The sequence below is a fragment of the Bombus huntii genome, chromosome 6 (genome assembly GCF_024542735.1).
Source record: "Bombus huntii isolate Logan2020A chromosome 6, iyBomHunt1.1, whole genome shotgun sequence".
NCBI lineage: Eukaryota > Metazoa > Arthropoda > Insecta > Hymenoptera > Apidae > Bombus > Bombus huntii.
Window position 1 is genome coordinate 15,674,476 of NC_066243.1, and position 27,126 is coordinate 15,701,601.

Sequence of the window (27,126 nt, forward strand, 5' to 3'; positions counted from 1 at the left end):
AATTAGAGTTTTATAAATAATTTAATAAAGTTGATAAATACAATGTACATCGACGTACACAATATAACATAACAATTCCATAAATTATTAATACTCGTAACAAAAGTTTATAATTTTCCAGTTATTGCCAACATTATACATATCACTCTTTTATACCACTTTACTAAACTCACGTTACATTTATAATACTTTATTTATGTTTAATACATTTAATAACTTGTGTTAGCTGCAAAAAATATTATAATGATCAGAACTGAAACAATCTGAAATATTTTGTACAATCAATATATCTATAGTCTTATTCTTTAAATATTTTCTGAGTAGAAAATTGAAAGCTAATTCGATTTTCTTGCAAATGCACATTCAGTAAACATAATACAAAGATATTACCATTTAAGTACAGTAACTTGAGATTATTTGATTTAAAATTATTTAAATACTGTGATTATCATTAATAAAATATAAATATATAATATAAAATATGTGGATAGAAACACACTTATGACATTTATGCACCAGTGGATAAAGCTTTTGGTATATTGCAAATTATTGTGTCTTTGTACATAAAAAATCAATTAAAATTGGCATCTGAAAAACAACAATAGCAAAGAAACTTTTGTTCCCGCATATTAACATTCATATATTAATGAGTATTTTTCATATCCATATAATTATAGTGTTAGTAGTTCTTGCAATCTTTTCACACATAAATCTGACCCTTCAGATGCCTCTTTTGAAACCTGTAAATTTAAATAATTTGATATAATAGAACGTAATTTAATATTATTGATTTATTTGATGAGAAAAATATTTACTGGTGTTAAGTTAAGAAAGCCATGAGGTAAACCTGGCAATATGTCAAGCGTGATTAATACACCAAGCGATCGAAGTTTTCTTGCGAACATGACAGAGTCATCCAGGCATGGATCTAACTCTAATGTCTATAATAAAACATTTTTATATATATATGTAATCTTTTTCGCATATTATATTCCATACAAAATTTACTATTTAAGAATTTACCAGCATTTTAACGGGTGGTAATTGTGCTAAAAGATGATCTGCTGCAAGATAAGGACTTAAATATGGATCTCTGGGTACTGTAAATATAAATTCCTCCATACTACTTTTCGCATTTTCTATATCCAGTTCTTTGGATTCTTTATGTCTTCCACTAAGAGACCATCCAAAAAAAGACCATGATTTATCATTCTTTGAAATATTGTTTTCTGTGCTAATAGTGCCATTTCCAATATGTGTTGAAGCATTTGTACCACAATTTCGATACAGTCCAAAAAATTTATTGACATATTCTTGAGATCTTGCTTCTTCCTGTAGATGTTCTGTTCCTGTTATGTTAGAGAATGTTCAGAGAGTATTTAAATGTAAAACCGACTATAATAAAAACAATGAACTGTAATAAAAGTTATATAATACACTTAAATTATTTTCTTAAAAAAATATCTTTATGTTTAATCCATTGTGTGTTTATATACCGTCAACTTCTGTTAAAGTAACAGAATTCAAAGTAGAATCAGATGGTAAGGATGCTAACTTATGTGCATCATTTGTTTCATCTCCATTGGGACTGAGAGCTAACGCTATTAGATCGCTTTCACTCACTTCAGCAAAAGATTCTGATTCTGACTTAAAACAGTCAGCTGCATATGCTTTTAAGCAACGTAGAAGAAATCCCATAGGTAATAATGGGTCTGTAAGGCAAAGTAATCGTGAAGGTGATAGCACAAAGTCAACAAGTACTGGTGTGTATGCCATAAATATTCCATCAGGTTTTCTGATATTTAACTGTAAACATTTTAAGGTAACTCCCAAATTTAAATTGGCCCCAGCAGAATCACCTATAAAAATTTAATATACTTATATATTATTTATACAGCAATATTCACATAAAACTATGTTAAGAAGCTAACACCCTGCAATGTTTTACATCTTACCAGCAAAAAGTATTTTTTGAGCTGTACTCCCAAGCAATGTACTTGCATGATTTAATGCCCATGCATATGCATATAGCACTTCCTCGAGTGCACGAGGGAACGGAGCTTCAGGTGCTAAACTGTAATCTATACTTAAAATAGGTATACCGAGATTTATTGCCCAACTACGTAAGTATGTTTCATGAGATAGCGAAGTCTGTGCTACAAAACCTCCACCATGACAATGAATTATTAATTCGTTGGACAGTCCATGCAGTTCTCCCCCTACTCCACCTGAACCAACCTGAGAGAAGCATGTACTGCACAGGAGTGAAACTGATGATTCACAAAAATTTCTACTCAATTAAAGGTAAAATAAAGATAAAAATAATAATGAAAATTACTGCTAAAATTACAGATATATAAAGTAATCGAATTATCTCTTTACCATTCCTAAACGACGTTTAGAACTAAACAGCCTAACATGTATTGGCTTTTTTCCAATATGACTGTTTGGTATTGGAATTGAGACAGTTGATCCACTTAATGTAGGAAGTGTCAATTCTTCGGGTGGTATAGAAATTATTTGATTTATTGCCAGAGAAGGAGCTGTTATAGCAGGCAACCTACGTGTAAGATCTAAAACATATAATAATATACGTATATGACATTTTGAAGTAATTAAACTATAAACATAATGAAATAATTATTACATTTAAAATAAATTACGCATATATTATCATTAAAAATCGCAGTATATTACCAGCCTCATTGAGAAACCAAAATGCTTGACAAAATGAGATATCAGCACGTTGAGACACATCAACAATACGACGTGCCCTTATTTCAGGATCTAACATGTACTTGACAGAATTAGCACATCTTGCTAATAATGTACCATTAGAATAAAAAGCTTCGCTGAATGTTGCCATACAAACCATTATAGTTTTTAATATGGGCTTTAAGTTGTCATAAAACTGAAAACACAACATATCGAACTAGAAAATGTTAAAGTAGTTACTAAACTAAAGCTATATGTATAGATATCCTTATTAGTATACCTGGAATCCCAAGCACCTGCCATAAAAACAATACTGATTAATACTATCTACTTTACTTAAAATTTCATGTGGATTATGACTATCTCCTATAAAGAGAGATGGTTTTCCATCACTTAAATGTTCACTCCAAGAATAAAGAGTTTGTAAATGTTCTAAGCAAGTGCACAAAGATGCCAACAGCTGTGAGCAAGCCTCAATTTCTCTATAAATATTTGTACTTGTTAATATAACTTTAAATAAAAATATTTAACAATTTTATTTAGTGAATTTTAAAGACTACCTCATATAGTAACTTTTACGAAAAAATAAAGAGTCCTTCTGGCAATATATTTGATGACAGACAGAACGAGAGTGAATAATACATTTGTCTATTAACACTAGAAAACTTCTATATCCATTACCAGGTGTTTCCGCATCAAGATCAAACATTGGTGCAATTCTACTAATTTCTTTGTATAATGGTTGTAACTGTACCAAATGATCTAATATAGCCATAAGCGCAGCTCTAATTCTAATACTGTTCTCATCTTGATGCGACACAAAGTACTCCGAATTAGCATGACATAGTTCCCGTAATGCTCCCCATTGTAAAGGCTCAACATCTTCAAATGGTCTGTCAAAGTCATCATCGAGTGACATCTGAGCTGTTCCCTGCTTAGTCATTTAGTAATAAATTTTTAATTGATTCCTTTACTACAAACAATAAATGTGGAATCTGCAACATAAACATTTATATTATTCTATTATTTGTTGACAAAAACAAGTGTTCTTATAATATATTTCGTAACAACGTACTGCTATTTTTCAATATAATTAAAATATAATACACATAAAATATCATTAATACGTACAAAATGAATGCGTTCATAATTGGTAATGAAAACTGATACCTGTTAGTACTTTTACAATTCATGATGTTAATTCGAATTAGGTTATCAAATTTACTCAGGATATTCAGATTACGTTTAATTATTTTTTAACTTTCGATGTACACTACATCATGCTTATATACATTAAACTCTTCGTATACATTGTATTGTATATTAGGCAATAGCTTCTATTTTGAATTTGACATTTCTTAAATCTTTATCATGGTCGCCATATTGTTTTTTCGATCGATAGCATTATCTCACTGTAATAGCACGCGCTAGGTACGAATTAAGTGTTATTGACATGCATATGTTTGAACAATAAACTACATGTAACTAGCGAGAACATAGTTGTAAGATGGACTTAAAATAATTCTTGATCGGCTATTGTATTTATGCTAAGAGAAAATGATTATCTTTCTGTTTAATTCTAATGTAAATTAAAGACTAATCGTAACATTCATAAACTTAAATTCATAAGAGCGATAGATTTTATCAATCAATTACTTGATAATTATTGACCTAATTAGAACAGATCATCGAAAGCTTGTGAATCCCTATTATTGAATGAAATTGAATTACTTAAATGATAATATCAACAATATAACAATTAGGAAGTAGATATATATAATAAATAATTGTATTATCGATATCAATAGGAATACTTACCAGACACATGTATGTCCCTAAGCTGTGGTATTTGCAACGATAGCTAAAGAAACCAAAGAAACGTACATATATGTACATGCGTTGTTTCGGTACCAATTTCGTCAGACTAATGGCAATGAACGACAAACAACAAATTACATTCCTACGATCGCTGCTATTACGTATTAGGTAATGGAATCGCGTCAGATGAATTAATCACAAAGATATACCAGTGATATCTAATAACAGCAAAAAAAAAAAAGAAATAGATTTTCTTAGAAATTTGGTTATCTAAGATTTTTACTGTGAACTATACTTATATGTGATCAAGCTAAGTACTATTGATTCATATTTAAAATTATACTGTGTATACTATATATTACATATGAACTTAGTTCATTGCATGATAAAATCTTAATATTAATAAACAATATCATTTACTTTGTGAATATCTTCAGATATAAATATTCTGCAAATATGATTGATACGTTATTCATAAGGAAATATTAAATGAAAAAAAGACAGCTCAATTTTTGCCGTTGCCGAAAAGTAACTAACATTCAACTAGTAATTATCTTTGTAATTTATTTATTGATAAGTAAAATTACATATATCCACAAACACAATACGTTCTTTTCACGGAGTGTATTAATGCGATAAAATTTGTGAGTGGCGAGGAGAAATCCTTGTGTGATGGAGAGAAAGAGGGAGACGGGGAGTTAGTTTAATCCTCCGGTTAGTAACTTTTCTACTCGTCGAAGAACGGTCACAGAAACGTTCTATAGCAAACGTGTAGTTTCCGATCCTACAATTAAAGGCAACTAAAAAATTATCCATCGTGTTTCCTCGATTTTTTCTCTTTTTCTTTTTTTTTTTTGCTTCGGTTCGACCAAGTGGGCGTTCATATGAAATATCAGATATTTTTTATCGAACCACGACGCTGATTAAGTCCGTGCAACGTCGATCAATCGGTTCGCACAAAGCCAACATCTTAGTCGAGATATTCAGCTGCCGATAAACGATACATAATGAATAACGCATAATAACATATAAAAATGCGATACCGAAGTGAACTTTGATTTAAGCTTTGAAATCGCTTTGTTGTCAAATGGCAACGAATGCAGGAAGTAAGATCGAAAACTAATACAGCGCTGTGTGTAGGCGTGTACACGAGTATATATTGCACGTACAATCTTGTTCTCGCATCTCATCATTGTTACGATATTAAAGTTCATCGAAGACGCGATTGAATCGATAGAATCGTAAGAATCGATCTATACCGAAAGAACTGCAAAAATAAAGTTTAGTTCCGTTATTATTCCCATTTTCGCCGACTTCTAAGTCCGAACCGCTACGCAAAGGACGTATTTATTTTTCTCATTTTGTTCCTTCATTCTTAAATTTGTTTCCTCTTCTTCTTCTTCTTCCTCTTCTTCTTCTACTTCTTCTTCTTCTTCTTCTTCTTTTTCTTCTTCTTCTTCTTCTTCTTCTTCTTTCTATTCCTCACTTCTCACGTATCTTTTTTCCACATTTTTTTTTCTTTTCTTTAAGCTAAAGTTTAATTACCTCGGTAAATATTTATTACCTCTTTACAAAAATCAATTCTTAAACTTATACAGAGTGGCTTGATGCAAATTCACAATATCTTGAAGTGAGAAAGTGACGGATGCTGCCGCCAAACCAACAGACTAAAACTGATATGCTTCGAGGGGGCTTTTCAAGCTTCTTTGTCCTTAATACTGATGACAGATTTATCTTCGCGTTTCCCTGATCAATTGTCATTGAAGAAACATTCTTTCTATTTTTTTTTTTTTTTTTTTTTTGTTTCTACTGTGACATTTGATCAAAGGGATGTTTCCTCTTCTGTTTTCTTCTTTTCCTTTTGTCTTTCTTCTTGGTGTGTATAAAGCTTTGCCAATATCTATGGCGAAAGTGCGTTACGCTATTCAAAAGATGGTACGCAAGATAAATTTGGCAAGCACTACAGGTGCTGTTCGCATCATATCTTTCGACAAATATAACGTATGATGAGCAACAGCACATTCGCCAACGTAGGCCAATCGACATATGGTCGCGTACCATCTCCGTTCTTTTCTTTTCTTTCGTCGTATAATGGGTAAAAATCACTTAATAATTGGAATGACATCGCGATTAAAAGAAAGAATAGCATTTTTCGTGTCTTTTTTTCCTTTTTCATCAAAAACATGTTTCTTCCTCAACATCTGTGAATCCGTATCAAGTCAGTTTTTTTTATACGCGACGTGTCAATGTTTTTTTTTCTGTTCATTATAACGACTATATGCTATAGGTACATAATGTATAGTTAATTTGATAGGTGTACATGTATATGCATATGTATATATATATATATCTATGTATATATACTGTTCATATATTACACACACACACACACACATACACACATGAACATATATATTTATATATAGATATTTATATTATTATTAACGCATTGATGCTATGCTTTTGTTGTATCTCCATAGACATATGGATAATTGCTATCATTTTAATATATCTAAAATAATATTTTTAACACTCAGCGATGCGCGAATGTGTGTGCCTGTGTATATACTTTTTTTTTTTTTTCATTGGCTCATTCTTTCACCGGAGTTGCGTGAGAGAAACAGTATGTTTAACTATATCCGTTAAATAGGAAGGCAGCTGCTTCACGTGCGCTTAGGAATCCAAGGGTTATTATTCATTGTCCTCGGTTTGCGCATTCGCTTAATTTATTTTAGCAAAAAATTAACAAGAAAGAGAGAAACCTTATCGATAGAAAGAGAGATAGAGAGAAAGAGAGAAATCAAGTACAACTCTTTAATGTAGATAGTACTTAAAGTAGAAGCATCTTGAAAGATCGTCATTAACATAATACTTGCGCGACTAAAATTATTAATATTTTTTGCTGTTCGTAATTATACATAATGGTTATCGAATTGATATATGTATATATTAAAATATGGTTAATTTAATTAATACAAAGAAATATAATCCAAATAAAAATGAAACGTGCAATATTCATTGAAATTAAACGAAAGCTATGCTTTCCCACGCGACCCTGGCTAAAGCGCAGCCTACTACTTTTTGACCATATACAAATATATAAGCATTAAACGTGTAATATATTATCGTCATCATATATAATTAATATCCTAAGATAGTTATTGTATGAACCATCTTTCGAGAGAGAAAAAAAAAACGATGAAATAAAAAAAGGACAGAAACACGCTTGCCTTTAACAGTCGCCACTTATTCGACCTAAATCGGAGGTACTAATGCCACTCAAAAAAACTCCTGTGTTAAACTGTTCCTCTTATTCGGCAACCTCGACGTGATTCTTTCGATTCGTCCGTTTCCATCAAGGAAACACGACGATAACTCGGCCGAATCGAACAAAGCTGACGAATATTTTCCGTGCATACGTTCGGACAGCACCTCGATAAGATAGTGGACTTTTGTTATGGAATGATAAAATATCTTGCTTCTCGTTAGAACTTTAGATACGTTCATGATTCAATTTCTTATAAGTATAAAGTTGTATAATCTAAGTAGACGTTAAGTACTGAAAAGGTCGCTGAAAAAATCAGGCAGTGGGAATCGAACGGAGATGAAAAAACAGCTGCAATCACGAAGGTGAACGTGCATTTGATCGCCGTTCTGATATTTTAAGAGTGTCGTATAGAGCATACACGTAATTTTTTATCGTATAGTGCTATTTATTTAATATGCTTATCATTTCTTGTTCTTTTAAGTCGGATTATACTTTTATATTGCCACTGTGTAAGCTGCTACCGCTGCTACCATTTTTTTTTCTTATTGTTAGTTTCACGTATTATTTAAGCTGCGTTTACTTTTATTGCCATTTACTATCTCGAAAAATATCAGAACTCAGAAATATACAGCAAAGAGCGCAACAGCACGCATACTGTGAATGCGTCATCGACGAGATACGTTTCTTCTATCCCATACGCATTTCCTATTGCTGAAAAAAACAATGAGTTCGTAACTGATCATAGTCCACAGCCTTCTAATCGAAGGGTATCGCGTATAACATTTAATATGAGTAATGATTCTCTTTTCATTCCTTTTCTTTTTTTTGCTTCATCATGAGCGCTCCTTCCTGTGTTTAGTTTGTTAATAACATATATGACAACGAAACGAAAACAACGTGTATGAGATACTTCCGAAGACAACTTTACGCGCTTCCCATATGGCACATTGGCATGTTGTTTCCCTTTCGAATTGTCTCGCAGATAATCCTGGCAGTACGAGCGTGTGTTCTAGCTCGTAATACTTCTATCTACTACGGTGTTTTGTAATATTGCTTTATACATATCATAGATCGTTAAATGTGGTCGTATAACGTCGCAAGCTATCATAAAGAGACGTTCACATAATGATATTGTATCGCAATACCTATTTCCCTATGGACAGATTGTATTCCATATATCACTAAGATGTAGATTTGTATACTTTCGGAATCTTCGGAAGAACCTCGAACCTGAAAGTTATCTTACACTAACAAAATACTATGACATTCTTGAAGAACATACGCGAGAACGGACAATTAAAGACCAGTTTCAAATAAAATCTCTTGTAGACCGAGGTGATTAAATTATTCTTTGATCTCGAAGTATTTATATGTAGGATTTTCATATCCATTGATCTGCATGTTTGCAACATGCCGCTCCTCTGGTGTAGCTGCTTGATCAACTTCAATGAATCCCTGTTTAAAATCAGAAATATATGATTATACTGTAAAATTTGGCTAAAAACTGATTTATGTTAATTTTAAAGAATATTAACAATCTTAGTATAAATATCATTTAATAATTAAATCACGAGTATTTAATTTTTACTTCGAATAAAACAGTCTTCTTTATGTACCTGACTGTGGGGGCTTCTTGCACTGCGTCTTTTGAATACTGCTACGCCTACCACTGCTGCAGCCATAAGTGCGATTCCAGCAAACGCAAGTGTGAAGTAGACAGATCGACTTTCCCTGTGATACATCTCCCTTCTCACAGAGTAACCCTATATAACAAAAGGGATAGAAATATGTTCATATTATGATATTTCTTGGATATTATTATTCAGGCAATTTAATGACTACATTTACCGGTTCAGAGTGGGAAATATCATGTGTCATGCTGTGAGCTGCTCTTACAAGTCCTTCACTGTGCATAGCCGCCACTGCAGACGGTTGCTCTGGTGGCTGTTGAATATCCTTGTTGTCATTTATCGAGTCATTTTCTTCCTGTTGCGCCTGTTCCGTACGTAACTCGCCACGTTCAGCCTTGCGTTGCTCCTTGCGTACTCGCTCCAGTAGTTTTTGATGTTCTTTTTCTATAAATCAATGAAGTATATTTAAATATAGTTCTTATCGAATTTTGTCGCATTTGTCGAACATTATCAATGAGAGCTGAGGGAGCAGAATACAATAAATCACATTTTTTTATAGGAGAGAGAGAAATTCAGTCACCAAGGTTGTTCTTTTCCTTGTTTCTGGGATAAACATGTATTTTTTTGGTGTCACCATAACTTAAAAAACATTACTTACTATAATATTAAAAGATTGTTTATCTCGGCAGTTATATGCCTTTACTTTTTTCAAAGCTTCATCAACTATGTCTTTACATCGAACAGGTTCTTTCCATTTTTAGTCAAATTTATATTACAATATTCCTTCTTATCACAAAATCAAGTCAAGGGTGTTTTTGTCATGTTCTTTCCCTACGTTCTTCATTCGTTAAATTTCTAAGTTACCTTGCTGCTTACTGGTAACGTCAGCCTGATATTTATCTAAGATGGCTGCTTCCGCTTCTCGTGTCATCGCTAGCAGCAGTCCAGGAGTCTCATCTTTGCTCCTGAGGGCCAAAACGTAATCATCCATAAGGCGGCCAATTTTTGCGCTTAAATCAGGATACCTAAATATAACGAACGAAATACATATAGTGTTCTATTAAGTTAAAGTATATGTATTTTTTCTGCACTGTCAAAATCTGGAATCTGATATTCTAAGACGTTGACTGTTACGTTATATCGACCGACACGTTACCGTTCTAGCATCAACAGACTCTGATTGGTAATTCTATCGATCTCTGCCAAGTGTTCCAATGTTGCTGGCTTCTCGCGTTGAGCTTGTTCCAAGCTGCTATCCAGCAGATGTTTGTAATGAGCAATAGTATGGTGCCTGTCTTTGTGAAGAGCCCGAAGCAATTTCTGAAGACATTTCTGAATACGATGCATCTGAACAAGAAATAAGAGGGTAATATATTATTCGCGGATTTGCGAGTGGGATACTTAAATACTGAATATTTCTATATGGAATTCTATGGAATGTACAAATATGGAATATATAGAATATCTTTTGAGAAGCTTACATTTGGTGGAGTTTCGTTCAGAGCAGCTGTGTAGCACGACATTGCTTCCTCGTTTCTTTGTTTAACAGCTTCCTGTAAATTAATACCATACATAATAAATATTATACTTCCCTCTCTCTTTCTCTTTTCGTATACACGATGTATATAATTAAGCATTGAACGGCGCTCATTTTAGGAAGAAATGAGATCCATATATTATAATATATTTTGTAATCTAAGTGGAGATAATTTACTAGTACGAAAGAAATTCGTGTATATATATATATATAATTCTACTATGTATCAATTAAGATAATATTACAATTATGCGTTTCTCTTTGTATTAAAATCAAATTAAACTGAAATTCTCTTAATTCCAACATTTTAGAAAAGGAGAGAACATCATTAGTTAGAAACAATATAGTTTCCAAAGTTTGAAACGATATTCATAATATAAATTAGGCATGTAAGTATGTGTACATGCAAATTTAGAAGATCATCTATTTTAAATACATCATGATGGGCCTGCATGAACTAATTTCGAGAATAAAGCAAAAGAATAAACCAAAGCAAATAAAACAATAAATATATTACATCAACTAAATCTTTAAAAACCCAATATACTACCCTGTTCGGTAGGGAATACATTTAAAAAACACGAAGAAGAAGAATATAATTATTATTACGATTCGCATATAGGAGTGTCCTTCGGCTACTGAAATCTATCCACGACTGTCTCCTTTCTAAATGCTCGTCACCTGCATCGATTATTCTACTCAAATCACGTACTTGTACTCTTTGTTGATGCATAGCGCTCAACTGATGTTTCTCCGCGGCACCGCTCTCTTCCAGAGTAGCAACGGTTTCCTGGAATCGCGCGGTCATCCATCGTTTGAAAGCATCAGCTGCGACCGGGTCATGGGCACGAATGTCTTGATATTTCTCTTCGAGATCACTCCAGTCCTTCATCACCTGAAAACGTTGTAGCACAAAGATTTCGACACTAGCGTCCCGCGAGATAATAGCTATCTCTGGAAAGTCCACCTCTTATTTTTCTCTGTCCTCCGTAATAGCTGTCTCTCGAAACTGTTTATTTCCTCATTCGATAAATTTACATCATTCGTGATTCAACGAAAGCGAAGAAGCAAAAACAAGGAAAATTGAATGAAAGCAAAAGTGAATAACGGAGTGAACAAGAATGAAAAAAAAAAAAAAAGAAAAAGAAGGAAATGACAATAATATCGTTTGGTTTATTCAAGGAAAAATGAATGAATGAAAAGCGAAAGCTAGGTGGTAACAACACCTGCTTACTTTCGTTACTTTCTCCTTGTGCACCTCTTCCAGCCTCATTTGTGCTTGCTTGTAGCTCTGGTGCTCGGAACGAGGATCGAAATGAGTCAGATACGGATCCGGTGTGCTCTGCGATTGAGAGGACTGTTGTGTGCTGGTGCTAACTGGCAACGGCATCGCGGTCACGTCCTGTTTCGGTTTCTCCGTGGTTGAAACTGTCGTTGACAATCGACTGTACAGAACGTGCATACATCTCTCGTTAGTAAATGAACGTTATATTATTCACGATTATGCGATAATCACGTAGATTTATTGGTCAAATTTAATGGTATTAAGTAGATGGGTAATTATTCATTTTTAATCGAAAGTAGGTAATTTCTAAATAGTGTCCTTGAGGATTTTGTTCCACCTGCAACGAGCAACACGTATAACTATATATACAGGGTGGTTGGTAGCTGGTGGTGCAAGCGGAAAGGGGGTGATTCTACGCGGAAAAAGAAGTCGAAAATTTTTTTTTTAATTTTCCATCGAGACAACGATCTACAGTGAGATCCGTTATAACGAGACGCGATAAAGTGCACGCGTACCGAGCCAAAATTCAAAGTCGATTTTCTCGAAAACAAAGCCTCGAACGAAAAATGTTTATTCTATATTTTCGACTTCTTTTTTCGCGTAGAATCACCCCTTTTCCGCTTGTACCACCAGTTACCAACCACCCTGTATATATCGAATACTTGATGTTAAGCGAACACGGGATATAACTGATCCCTATCGATTAAAATTATATTTAATATTTATGAGTTAAACTTGCAGGTTCGATGCAAATTTACCTCGTCGTGGTGTCGTAATTGTAATCGTCGAGATATTCTTCGTCGCTCTCGTCATCGTCGGGTTGATCGCTAAGCACGTCCTCGGGATCAGCTTCAGAGTCATCTTCGTCATCTGCGTCGGTGTCCAGGCCATCGTCATCTTCGAGATCATCCTCGTCCTCGTCGAGATCTTCGTCCATACCCTTGGGAATCGGCAGGTCGATCGGTTTCTTGGCTTTCATATTTTCTGCAAATTACACGTAAATGTAAATAATATTTTACCGAGATCAGACAGACCAAGTTCTGTCCGCTGTTTCGAGAAAACTCTTCTGATATTCCAAATTATCCATCCTTCTATCTCAAACGATTAACCAGTTAGCTGTTTCCGACGAGTATACTCGTCACGAAGAAGCGGCAACGTTTCGCGTTACGACGAGCCCTGTCGATAATAAAATTCAAAAATAAAACGGTTTATTCTTTTTCCAACTCTATTTTCTGTAATTCTATCGCAACAGCCACGCATACTCTGTGTTCGACGAGTATACTCGTCGTCGCTCGTTTCTTGCCACGCGTTTTAGGTACGCGTTTCTCAAAGTTTTCAAAGAGATCGCAACAGCTAACTGGTTGACTAAGATCGGGAGGTCTATGAAAATTCTTTATTCGATGTCGAAACAGAGTGAAACTGCCGTTTTCAGTAAATTCTTTGCGAAAGAGAAATAGCAAATCGGTCGAAACAACTTATTTGCCGAAAGCGTCATTTGACTTCGTTTCAAGTCAAATCTTTGCACATCCACCTGACACAGGCTGACACGTATGCAGTGAGACGAAAATCCTTTCCATTCACCGACATCCTTTCAACGAGGATTTAAATTCGTATTACGCGACGCATAAAGAAAAATTTGAATCCCGCTCGGCAAAACGACAGAGACAGAAAGACAGAGACAGAAAGATAGAGAGAGAGAGAGAGAGAGAGAGAGAGAGAGAGAGAGAGTCACGGAATTAATTTGCATAGCTAACATAAAAGCTGCCGATAATACTACACGGAGAACGAATGCAAATTGCAGGGGAGGTACAGGCCGCGAGGATCGCGCATTTCGAAATCCGCCTGTCCGTTGCATCTCCGGCGAGGCGATGTTTTCCCGCGACTCGCGTCCCTTTTCCACCGTGAAAAACTCTAATTTGTCTCTGTTATGTTGAAGAGGACAGCCGTCTTGACTAACTAGGTTCTCGAGATGTCCCATTCTCCGAGAATAGACACGCTGATGAGCTGACTTCTCGAGTTCTGCAAAGGCAGACAAAAGCTTCGCCCGTCGTATCCTCGCCGCTATCCTTTTATCTGGGTCACGTGGCGGTTGTGTTGGCACTTTTTCCATCGAGAATATCGTCCGGCTATTGCACGAACGTATCGACGTATCGTCGTTGATCGAACCCGCCCCCGGAGGGGACACTCATCCGCAAGTTTCCAACGACGAAGGAAGGAAATATCAAGATTTGACCGACGATATACCGAAAAGAAACAGGGGGACCGACGATCAACCCCTCCGGCCGACCTATACCGAGGGCTTTCCACGTATTTTCACGGACACAGAGGGAAAGAACGCTTTGCCAGTTCGTCCGTGAAAATCGCCGCCGTTGAAAACCGTGCACAGCTGGACGCTCGGCTCTCTTAAAAATAGCGGCATAAACAAAATGTGCAAACAAGTAGCTCGTCACCGCTACCTGTCGTCCCCTACCAGTCTTCCGCGAGTAGAAGAATTTGACGGTAGGAAAGTTGGACGTGTCGCCGAACTGGCCGTATAATTTCAGATAAGGTAATTTTAAGGGAAGATACGTAAACGAGAAACGTGGACACGTTGAACATTTGCTGGCATTGCTTGCCGCTTAAAGGAATACTCTCCAGGTCTCTGAACAAGTATACCTTCTTTACAATATTTTATAATATTCTTTATTAAGTAGAATATATAATTTAAGAGATTGGAGAATATAATCTACGAAATCGCTAACCGTCTTTTACTTATTTTATCAGATTTAATCATCACCCTTTTCTTTAATTCAACTTTTCATCTTCCTCGCGGTTACAACCCTCTGAGAAATTATAAGCTCTGAAACCCCTAAACTTCTACCTTCTTTCCACCGGCCAATGTAGAAAATAAATGATTATTTTCCATTCTCCGACTGATTCTTTCTCTTGTTATACGATAGAATCACCTCCCTCTCTCTTTCTCTCTCTCTCTCTCCTCCTCCTCCTCTTCTTCGTGATTCAGACTTCGTCACAAGCTTGTCAACACGGCGTACATAATAAACCCGGCTAAAGCACCACCCTACGAGCGGTGGTTGGTCGACGATGGTTGCGGTGGCGGAGGTTGGAATTTCGTCGGTGATTCATCGGTCATTCCTATTGATCAGTAAGCTCGAGGGTGGAAAGCCAAGGGGACGTGTCGCGAATCAAGCCAGCAGACAGTGCGGCTACGATGGATAAGCGTATTGGCTGCAGTTTATTAGCTACACACGTACGGCAGGCATATCGGCATCGTGTATTGAAAAGAAAAGATGCGCAGGAACGGGCAAAACCATAGTATTACGTTGCGCAGTCGTCGGGAACGTCGACGGCCGTTATTGATTGCACGAGCGAGTAAGATAGAAGCGGCAAGGGTAAACTACCCCGTGGAGAAACGGAGAGGGTGAATCGAAGTGTACCCACTTTCTTAATGCACTCTCTTCTCTCTCTCTCTCTCTCTCTCTCTTCATCACCTTCTTTCACCGTTTCTTCCTTTCTCTCTCTCTCTCTCTCTCTCGTTTTCAAGCTGCCCGAACGACGCTCGATCGCAAATAGAGCACAAAGTAGCGATGCGATCAAGTTCAACGTGTACGTTACCGTTGATAAGTAAACTGCGGATGTTTATTTAAACTCAGATTTTCATGAACGTAATTGGAAATATGCAGCTTACAGTCAATCGCGAAAGTCTATGTACATAGACATCCATTAAATACGAAATACTCGAGTAAAAAAGCTGGTTCTAAGGAATTTTCACATTGGCTGACGTACAGTGGCTCGCGAAAGTATTTCAACTTGGAGATTAATATACGGTACGAACAATGGTGTTCAGCGTGCGATTTTAGCGACGGAGATACAGCATCGATAAATATTTCGGCTCGCTGGTACAGCGTATAATTGGCCGCTCGAATCTAATTTTCCGACGTACTTGAGCTCGTGGCTTGCACGAAGCTCGCTATCAGACGGCTGTTCGCGATCAATATCGAGCGAGAAACGAACAGACGCGGGTTTTAATTATTAAATTAATTTGCGTTATTAGAACGTTTAATTCTTATTAAATCGTCCTTCTCTTTCTCGTCGTTCATTCGCTTCTGGGGTACGTCGTGCTTTCTAAACGGTTCGCACGTCACAGGCACGTTTTCCAAACGTTAAGTCTCCTTTGTCACTTCGTTAAAAGCTTACATACATCGATGATCAACGAGGAGAATCGTTGAAACGATTCAATGATATTACGAGGTTCCATGAATTCCGGAATGGTATTGCTCGACGTGCGAAAAAGGGCCCGATTTAAAGCGAGAATGAAACGCGAAAGAACGACGAAGAACGCGTTTTTCGCAGTAACGCCGATACTATTTACTCAAATAGATGAATCGGGCTACGTAATATTTTCCATCGTTTTGCGCGCAGATCGGATTACAATAACACGTTTTCCTTTTCCACTCCTACGTTGTTCGAAACACGCGAGTGGTGAGAATGAATCGATAATTACATACACGCAGACACGAAATAAGGCCAACATGTTTTACCGAGTTTACATCGTAAGCAGGATCGATCGTTGTTCGAATCAATTTTTATTTCGATAATTATTCGAACAGACGAACTATCCGATATCTTTATTCGCGAAAACCTGGTTTTTCGTCATTTGCGATCGAAGCTTGCTACAAGTATCGGTATCGGCGAGGACGAATTATTTAACTTCGACTCTGCTTCACTTTATATTCATAGCTACGTTTTCCAATAATAATCATGCAACGAGCTACTGTGAGTTGCAACGACAACAACAGAGCGTGCAAAATACAAAGTATCTACTATTATCGTCTATATACATCTGAAACATGTTGCAATGCACGGATCGAGTTCTAGATTTCACGATACAACTTACGGTTGAGACGGTAAGACGAATTTCAATAGGAAGATGACGAGTAGGGAAACGTACGAAATAGGCTTTTGTTCATTTTCTGGCTTTTTATGTGTTAATCGATAAATTCGCTGGATTTCGACAAATATCTCTGACGTTAAGATAATCGTTTTCTTCTGGCATCGAACAGCGGGATTTTTGAACAAGACATGGTCGAATACGAGGACGATCTACGAAGCTTTACGATGAAAGTCTTCTAAAAGCAGTTAAATCGACGAATTGTCGAAACTTTCGACTAGTCGGAAATATATAATTATCTAAGTGTAAGTTTCGAAGAGACTGGAAAACGAACGTTTCACTGCGAAAGCAAATAAAAAGACAATTTCACACGATGGGATTACAGAAATGGACAACGTAGGATTAATTGGCAATGGACTAGATTTTAACGAAAATTAGAAAAAGAAAATAGAAAATGTAATTTACTGTCAAAAAATATCGCTTCATGAAATTCGTTTAATCTGCCGTACGAAATACAGCGATAAAGTTTCGAGCGCGATTCTGTTTCCGGTAAAATTGCAACAATGTGAATAATCACATTCATCCGCTGTATAATCAGATTACGTTTTTCATCGATATGCGCGAAGCAAACACTGTTAATTATTTTAGTTATCGCAAACATTGTTTTTTTTTTTTTTTTGTAAAAACGTATGTGAGATCCATGTTGCAGAAAAAATGGAATATAAAATTTAAAACAAATGGCTGTAGCAAAATTTTTGATAAAATATGGCCAATCGTCGAGAGTTTATGGAAAGGCGAACAGGATTTATGGAAATTCCATCACGTTGAAACCACGCGTTTTTCATTCGGTAAAAGAGCTTCGAGAGGGACGTAAATCTATCGAAAATATAAAGTGTTCAGGGCGATCTTCCATAAATCGACTAGATATTCTTACGAAAAAATTCGTGAATTTAAGATCGACCATAACGATGAGCCGATCTTCTCCTCGTTTTTCCCTGATTTATTCGCTTATCATCGTTGTCTTTCCTCCTTTTCTTTGTTTTTCTTTTTCAATTTCTCGTACAAAAGGGGCTACTCGTCGTTCCCGAAATTCGAACTGATATCGTCGATATCGCGACTGATACGCCAGAAAACGTGTGTGCGTTAGCGGAAATGTAATAAATAACGGATTCGACGTTGCAATATGCAATAAGGTACGAAAATAAAATTCCGACAATAGACTACAGCGAAACCCTATTTATCTGAATTCATCGGTGAACAAATAATTCACGTACCGCGGTTCATATTATAACACGGTAGTTGAATTTTCTCCATCACCTATCGCTTTGCATTTACGTAATAGGAGTTCATATTCGGACAGGCGAAGTGAACCGGCAAAGTTCGTTTAACTTGAAACTTCCAAACGTTCCGTATAACGCGAACAACGCGCTCGTAAAATGCGTCTACGAGTATTCGAATGCTTTCACGATCTTGTACACGATATATCAGGCGAAGTCGGCGGTTTCGAAGTATAATATTCCCAATAAAATTTCTTAACGTCTTCTCCTCGGAACTTTGTACAAGTCGACTTCGGGACACGCATCGAAGGATTTCAGAATGTATTTTCACATTCGACAGAATCAAATGTCGTAACTTAAAATCGGATACGTGCATTGCGTCTCATTTCAGTGCATACAGGCGGTGTAACCCATTCGCTGCTACTGCGATACGATTATTTTATCACTGGAATTGGGTTTCTTCCCCACGCGTCACCTCTAGCTTTAAGTAATAATTACAGTCCCCTACCGCGTCATTATTCGTTGCATCGTTTAACGTGTCGAAACAAAATGACTTTGTTAAAAATAAAACTTTGTTAAGGAAGGATACAACGCAACGGAATTGCAACTAAATATCGCCAATTAGATCGTTGCGTTGGACGCAACGGGTGCGTCGGTAACAGCGAATGCGTTAAGAGGCTACACTGTTCGACACAGAGATGAAGAAAGTCGTCGATGAATGAACGTGAATGATGATATGAGAGAATGTACGTACGTTACGTACCTTTGAGGTGTTTCGGGCAGCACACGAATTCCACGCCAGAGAACAGCGATATTCCACAGGGCAACAACATCGCGAAGCTCCTCAGGTTCATATTCCTCTCTCTGCATGTGTCGGCTGCGGTCGCGTTCCACCTGAAACGGAAGATTCCCGGATTATGTTCCCAGTTTCTGTTCCTTTCAGCGAATTACGAGCTTGCGTTTCGCAGAATTGCGTTATATATTCCGGTTTGCAAGATTCTATTCGCTTCTTCCAACGGGGCGCTTTCCATCGGACACGTTCTTCGGTCTATCGTTAGACCGTGGATATCGATGGATTTTCGAGAATTCCAAGGCTGCAAAAATCTACAGAACGCACGTGCGCGAAAATGTATACAATATCGAAAATGGAGGCGCCTATTGATAATATTCGATAGACGAAACGAATTTTGTTCGCTCCTTGGATTCATAAAAACATAAAGCTGCACGAACGTCCACGGTGCAGCTATCGCGACGCACCTGGAGCATCGCCTTGAATCAGCAGAGTCAGTCGCAACGTCATCTTCCTCTGCTGATTTTGATCAAGCATCGAACAAATGTAAACGTTCGTCTGCTTATTATTATAGACCGTGGATTTTTATTCGACGAAGGAACGTTTAATGGACTAAACCGAGCGTGTGAGCAAACACGAAGCCATCTGAAAATTCCGGTGGGATTAGCTGCGGTCACCTAACGAGGCAGCAGGTACCTTATTTCAAAGGCAACTAGAAATTATTATCGAACTGGGAACCCCGATGGAGCGTATGGTCGTGGAGGATAGGGTTACGCGGTGGCGGACACGTAAATCGATACGCCGGCGTTGGCTCGTCATCGACGAGACGCTCGCTCGTTGGCTCGCTTACCTGTGAGATTCCCAGCATTTCGTCTGATTGTGAAGGTGGTCGAACAGGCAACCTTCCGGCACGAGCAACGCGTCGCTTTGGAACGGTCCCTCTGAAAAGGAGAACGTGTCGATGTGAATAAAAGCGAAGGGAAAAGGTCGGGTACTGTGGCATGGACACGCCTATATTTATCGTTGAAAGAGACACGAGGCAGAGATCGCATCACATGGTGCACGTACAGGTCCATAGCTGTCTACTCAACCCCTTAACGAGAGCCACTCTGGCGCTACGACGCGGCACAACTCCACTCGACACGACTCGCAGGAATCGATACGGCAGAAACTGCAAATCAGAGTGACTCGCTTCGGGGGTGTAAGCTTGTATACGGCATCCTAAGACTGCGGTCAGAATTCGCTTGGGATTACGTTTCGTACTCTATACCAGCAGGTGTTTACGACGTGTACGAAGTCATGGGAACAGTTTGATTATTAACAACTTGGTTGTTACAGGCTGCGTCCACTGAAAGTTACACAGTCGCTCGTGAAAGTTTACATAAATCAATCGAATTTCGTGTACGCGAATTAGCAATGAAACTAGAAACGCTTTTCGTCGCAACATTTATATTTACGTATTCGATACTCGTTATACGACATTCCATTAATGCAAAGAAATCGACTTTCGCATTTATGAAGAAATTCTGCCTCTTTGGAGTTGCCTACTTTACGAACCGTACCAATTTTTGTACCTTTAACGCTTTCGCTTGTTAGATATTCGAAATGGACGATGGAGATGTTTCAGATGAAGAGAGTTCAAGTTTAATAAATTTACGTAATTTGTGGAAGAATTCAGAACTCTGCCTCTCTGGGGTTGTTCATTTTACGAACTATACAAATTTTTGTATTTTTAACGCTTTCGTTTGTTAGATACTCGCAATGGACGATGGAGGTGTTTCAGATGAAGAGAGTTCAAGCTCAATAAATTTACGTAATTTGTAGAAGAATTCAGAATTCTGCCTCTCTGGGGTTGTCCATTTTACGAACCGTACCAATTTTTGTACTTTTAACGCTTTCGTTTGTTAGATACTCGCAATGGACGATGGAGATGTTTCAGATGAAGAGCGTTCAAGTTTAATAAATTTACGTAGTTTGTGGAAGGATTCAGAATTTGTAGATTTCTTGTTAGTCGCGTTACGAGGCGAAAACTCCATCGAATTTATAAATAGCTAGTATCTCGTACGCACGGCGAAGTTAAATAATTTTTGTTGAAATTACTGTTCCTTATTAAAGTCGAAGAAAAAGGAGTTACATTTTTATTGAAAAAACTTAGGAAACGCTTACAACAGCAGCCAATTTATAACCCAAGCTGTTTCATCTATGAATAAATGCTGCGAGTTATTACATTTTTTTTCTTTTTTACACAAACAGAATGAAACGCAAAAAGAATAAATAAATGATTTTGAAACGTTTCGCAAAAATTGTACAACGAGGTTTTAATACAATTTTAATACCGAAAACGTCAAACGTTTAAATTGCGTTTCATTTGTCGTTCGGAATTTATAAATGCGCCGGCATGAACGTAAATTTATAACAGCAACAGAATTTGCAAGCTCGAAAAATGCAGCGATGCCTTTTTTTACGCTATTTTTTAAAAATCCATCGTTGCGGAGATGTTGCGCGAAAAAGGAAAAAGTTGAAATTTAAACATTGAAAAGTTCACAATGACCAGAAGGATACTTCACAGGGGCTGTTTGTAAATTTTATCTCTTTCTCGTAGTCGTTTTATCAGCTTCGAGTAGAGATTCTATAGAGGAACGTTGTGACGTGTAGTGCGATATTTTTTTATTACGGGCCATTCTATCGTTTTATTATACCCGTGTGCGAGCCCGTGATTCGACAAGCGTCCCGTGAATCTCCAATTTTTATACGCCTGGTCTACAGTCGTACGTTAAAGCTAAACGATTCGTCGATCATCTAAAATTCAAATATCAAAAACATCTTGGACAACTTGAACCTCGTTGAATTCTATTTTAACGTGGAAACCTGTTAAGCGGAATAAAATTTCCTATTTAATAAGGGAATAAAAAATCCCTGCTCCCAATTACCAAGCTCGGTAGCATGACTGAAATATTTCTTGTTGCACGAATTAAACGATCCTCGAGGAAATCTGTTATTACGATGATACGGCAATGGGACGCCCGATTAGCATGGACGAAGTCGAGAAAAGTATATTAACGGTTATAAGCGTTTGTTAAGATCGCCAAGAAGATTTAAATTATCGGGAAACTGGGCGAGAGGAGGGGATTTGAATTTTAAAACGAATATATTAGCCGGATCGCATCGATGCAATGCCTGCGAGACACTGGGAAAATGGAAAATGGAAAATGGAAAATAAACACGGATAAAGATCTTATCCTAACGGGATGATTATTATGAGCGTGAAGTCGGAAATATTTGCGCGTCGCAGCAATTTTCATATCGACCGAACCGAGTCTCTTTAAATTCGCAGAATTAATAAGCGGAGAGAGAAATTGAGAGATAACGATCTAAGGGAAATATCATTTCTTAACAACATATATTATACAGGATGTGACAAATGTGGCAAACTTTATCGCTGTATCCTGTGCCATGTAATGCTTAATCTTAAAAGATATGGAACAGAGATATGAAATTTTGTTTACTTGTAGACTGTGAAATCTGTTATACAAAAGCTATTATAAACGCTAGAGGCAGATAGTCCTTTATTATTTCGTACTTTTGTTATAACGCTTTTAATTAAGAATTTCTGGAACCATGTTTGTACGACAATTTATCTTTTGTTTTTATTCGCGGTATACGCTGACAGATATTTTATAGAGAAAATCCAGGACATCCTGTGTACGCGTGATCCTATTCAACGAACGCTTTATTTCATCCGGATCTATTTAACCTATTTCTTTTCACTTCCTTATGAATGCCACGTCGCAAAGCAAAGGCGATATACATATAGTCGGCTAATCATATTTATTAACGAGAATACACGTTCAGTTGACGCGAGAATAGAGCAACAAACCATGTTTTCGCTATAGCTAATAAACGTACGCAGGTAAACTTTAGCACAGATACGCTTCATACATATTTAAATTCGAATTCATAAATTTCACATGGAATGCAATAACTTTGGAAAAAAGAGCAGAGGTGGAGAAAACAGGAGCTTTCTTTAAATTTGCTTGAGATATGCATAAAGGTAATATCAGCGGTGTTCCAAAATGGTTATTGGGACATGCAAATGTTTTTCATTGCACAATTTTTCTGTTGCAAAAAAATATACAAGTGTCAAGAGTAAAAAGTAATATCATACGTTGGCACACTAAATCGTCGAACGTATCTTTGAATACATTTTTAGTCAGCAGCAGCAGGCGATTTTACATTTTCAACGGAGATCTTCTCATCGCGTTAGGTTTCTGGCTGCCATTTAAATATTCAGCTTTTTATCTACGCTTTTACCAAACGCAAATAGTAAAATCACGTGTTTACTAATCGTCCGTGTACACTTTTTCCCATTGAAATTGGCAAGCTAACGTACTAATTTCTCGCTTTCGTTTCAACGCGTTAACGACTGCTCTCGACAGACGTTTACGCTAACGCGTAGAAATAGGAATTATAAACGCGACCTTTTCTTAATTGGTACCGTTAAGTTACACGGTAGATGATCATTCAGCTTAGATCAGAGTCGAGTTTCTTAAAATCTAGGATATTCAATTTCAATTTCTATTCTGCGTCTTCGTCAATGCCACTGATAGAGCCTTCATAACTTACAGAATACACGGTAGGATCAGATAAATAAAAAATCGTGCTAATCGAAATTGTAATCTTTTATGTCGTTCGTCGCAATCAGACTCTCTCAGAGGTAATGCTTCGAATAAAAAAAAAGAAAAAAAAGAAAGAGAGAGAATCCTTTGTTCCATATTTTAGATTCAACGTTGCACCAGAAATCGCTTCGCGTACATACATCTGCATATTCAAATTCCACCTTTACGTCAAAATTCCATTCTTTATTGACTTAGAAAGCCACGTCGACTCCGTTAAAGCGAAACGAGCTGCTAAAGTTAAATGAAAACTGAAACACTGTCCATCCAGATCACTTATCAGAGAGCAATTCTGATGCTAATACGTACCGAGACATCTGTACGGCTTGACCCAACGTGACAATTTGCATTTAGTTCTGCCTGGCTTGCACCAGCCGTTAACCCTCACGTAATGAGACGATTCCACGATATTGGTGATGTCTCTCTTCGGATAAGCCTAGAAATACAAGTACCGATTATGTTATGTAACTTTCTATCCGAAATAATTCCATATTTCGTTAGAGCTACAACGATCGCATTCGTCATAGTTGCACTGATAAAACTCGAAACCAATCTGAAAATGTATATGCAAGTTACAAGATATTTAGCAGAAAAATAGGCAGAGAATTAATATGTAGAGCGAATCGCCACGAGGGACGTACAACAAACGTAAAAACGGTCCCATCGAACGAACGATTGATTGTTCAGGTACTCTTGTCGTCTCTATGAAACATATACTTGCGCTAAATATTTTCTAGCTTCTGTACACGTGTATCTATATCTTTCTTACAAATTTATTTCAACTTCACCTATACGATCACGTGAAGTTAATCACAGCCTGTGATTAATAAATTTTCAAAATGCTTCGTACAACGCACATGATAATTCGCGGCAAACCCTTAAAAATATTCTAAAACTCTCGTAAGTTGTTATATCGTTGAACAATTTTTGCCCGATTATACCCACAGGATATACGAACAAAGTTTGGCTGTTAAACCTTGCAACTCTCTGTACATCATAAATTAATAAATATGAATAAATTACGGATAATCGTTGGCACGTAACATCCCTGCAGTTTGACCCAGATAATCGTGGTTCACCTACGACCTACTCGTAGCCATTTGAGAATTTTTATTGCGAGCCCTGTTTATATATCTTTTTTCTTTTTTCTTTCAACTTTTCATTATAATTAGCGTAAACGCATTTACTACCGCGTTCCGTTTCGATCGACGAAATTATACGACAGGCGAAATTATCCTGCCTTTCACTCGATAACACGGCCGTGCGTCGACGACAGCAGAGAGAGGTGGTTGCCTCGCGGATATCGAAACTGCAGTGCGCTCGTTTCCGTAAATTAACAACCGGTACGCACACAACGAATAAATTCGCGCATCCCTTCGTAGATTGGAAGTGGATGATAGGATACAAACGTTCGAATCGTTTCAATAAACGAGTCCTACTGAATTTAATTTAACTGTTTGGAAATCAGGGGAAGTTTCTATGACAATTTCAAATTATCTTTAGGTAATTAACTCGAGGCGATATATTTTAAGTTTGTATCAGGTTGTGGCGAAAGCTTCTTTATAAGGAAATAATAGATGCACAATATTTTTTCCTTTATATTATTTTACTGAATTATACGCGACTATAACCATTTAGTTCTATTACGATAAAGGTTACAACAATATTGGGTTTCATGTTTGTGTAAGAATTGCATTGTTCAGAAGACGTGTCTGTAAAAGAAAGACGCTTTTGGGACAACCACTAATATTAATTTAAAGATTGGAAATTCTAATTGCGCGAAATTTGTAATCTAAATTAAGGGAAGATCGTAAATTTCGTTCGATCATAGATTACATATTTTATATACAGGGTGGTTGGTAACTGGTGGTACGAGCGGAAAGGGGGTGATTCTACGCGAAAAAAGAAGTCGAAAATATAGAATAAAAATTTTTTTTTAATTTTTCCATCGAGACAACGATCTACAGTGAGATCCGTTATAACGAGACGCGATAAAGTGCACGCGTACCGAGCCAAAATTCAAAGTCGATTTTCTCGAAAACAAAGCCTCGAACGAAAAATTTTTATTCCGTGTTTTCGACTTCTTTTTTCGCGTAGAATCACCCCCTTTCCGCTTGTACCACCAGTTACCAACCACCCTGTATATATATAATAGAAGAAATTTTATACAGACGATACAAAGTATTAAATATTCGGACAAAACCACGTAACTCGAGTGTGGATTGTACGGAAGTATGTAGTTGGATTGCTCGCGAAAGTTTGAAAACATTCTCGCCGAATTATTTAAACAGCTTCGGACATTCGAAGAACGTGCTTGATATACTTTAAACAATAATTCAAATTACGTAATTTCCAACTACTCGAGAAGCAAGGTTAACTTCTGATATATTAAACTATTCTACATATTAATTTTAGCAAACCCACAATCGAGTTCTATCTTCATAGGAAGGGGTCGAAATTGATGACCTATTTACTCCAAAACTACGGAAACAATTCCCTGGCAAATTTGGCCGAGCACTCTGCCAATATCGAACAAATTCAATATATGATCTTCCGTGATCTTCTATGAGAATGATTACGTATGAAGTAGGAAGTTGTTCAGAATTAGACGAATAATTTATAATAGAACGAATGTTGCTCTTGTAATTTAATTATCTTCTACCTATAGTATCAAGTAAATTTAATATATCATCTTTCGTAACCTTTCAGAAAGATGATTACGTAAGAAACAAGAAGTTCTTGAAATATTGACGAGTAATTTATAATAAAACGAGCGTTGTTCATCTAATTTAATTATCTTCTATCTACGGTATTAAGCAAATTTAATACACGATATTCCGTAATCTTATAGAAGAAAAATCATTACATATAAAGTAAAAAGTTGTTCAAAAGTTTACGAGTAATTTATAAGAAAACGAGCGTTGTTCTTCTAATGTAATTATCTTGCAGAAACTTCAAACATTTCGAACTATCTCATCCACGGTCTTAACGTTAGCTCTAGCTGCTCGAGTCTACTGGAAAGGTTGAAAATCACGAGTATAAATCGAATCATTTATCAGGCTGAATGTAAACGTCGACAGAGACGAACAACGTTCCACGAACTTACCTTCTTGCAATATTCGAGAATCTCTAGCTTATCCGTCATGCAGCTCTTCTTGTCGGCGGATGAGACCCAACGTCCCTGTTCGCCCATGTGCTGCGCCAAGTACACCTCTCCGGCCTCGCATAACGTAGCAACCTGAAT

General features: G+C 36.8%; 2 protein-coding genes across 8 annotated transcripts in view; both read right to left on the reverse strand.

Annotated features, from left to right (window-relative positions):
* Positions 1-2: 2 nt before the first annotated feature.
* LOC126866725 (hormone-sensitive lipase) lies at positions 3-4,698 on the reverse strand. 4 transcript variants are annotated; one of them, XR_007690024.1, is made up of 11 exons: positions 3,886-4,138; positions 3,276-3,710; positions 2,996-3,197; positions 2,698-2,911; positions 2,383-2,573; positions 1,956-2,238; positions 1,497-1,859; positions 1,024-1,349; positions 816-941; positions 500-740; positions 3-226 (listed from the first exon to the last, which is right to left on the reverse strand). XR_007690024.1 is itself a non-coding variant. In XM_050620657.1 (10 exons), exons 2-10 carry the CDS (start codon positions 3,656-3,658, stop codon positions 672-674), a joined length of 2,157 nt encoding a protein of 718 aa, XP_050476614.1. In that variant the 5' UTR covers positions 3,659-3,710; positions 4,534-4,698; the 3' UTR covers positions 3-671. The 4 variants fall into 4 exon arrangements, 3 of the variants coding, with proteins under 3 accessions (XP_050476614.1, XP_050476613.1, XP_050476611.1); XM_050620657.1 differs by lacking the exon at positions 3,886-4,138 and adding an exon at positions 4,534-4,698 and having other exon boundaries at positions 3-740; XM_050620656.1 differs by having other exon boundaries at positions 3-740; positions 3,847-4,139.
* Positions 4,699-5,083: 385 nt separating this feature from the next.
* LOC126866726 (amyloid-beta-like protein) overlaps positions 5,084-27,126 on the reverse strand; it is a 50,659-nt gene continuing 28,616 nt past the window's right edge. Inside the window, exons 4-16 of one of the 4 annotated variants that reach the window (XM_050620658.1) lie at positions 26,989-27,120; positions 24,192-24,318; positions 20,060-20,150; positions 19,183-19,313; positions 13,013-13,238; positions 12,204-12,414; positions 11,682-11,864; positions 10,914-10,985; positions 10,589-10,779; positions 10,297-10,457; positions 9,650-9,876; positions 9,418-9,564; positions 5,084-9,256 (exon numbers count right to left, since the gene is read on the reverse strand). In XM_050620658.1, the coding sequence (XP_050476615.1) occupies positions 9,146-9,256; positions 9,418-9,564; positions 9,650-9,876; positions 10,297-10,457; positions 10,589-10,779; positions 10,914-10,985; positions 11,682-11,864; positions 12,204-12,414; positions 13,013-13,238; positions 19,183-19,313; positions 20,060-20,150; positions 24,192-24,318; positions 26,989-27,120 (2,010 nt within the window). In that variant the 3' untranslated portion in view covers positions 5,084-9,145. The remainder of the gene's footprint in view (positions 9,257-9,417; positions 9,565-9,649; positions 9,877-10,296; positions 10,458-10,588; positions 10,780-10,913; positions 10,986-11,681; positions 11,865-12,203; positions 12,415-13,012; positions 13,239-19,182; positions 19,314-20,059; positions 20,151-24,191; positions 24,319-26,988; positions 27,121-27,126) is intronic. The other 3 variants (XM_050620660.1, XM_050620659.1, XM_050620661.1) reach the window with 3 other exon arrangements.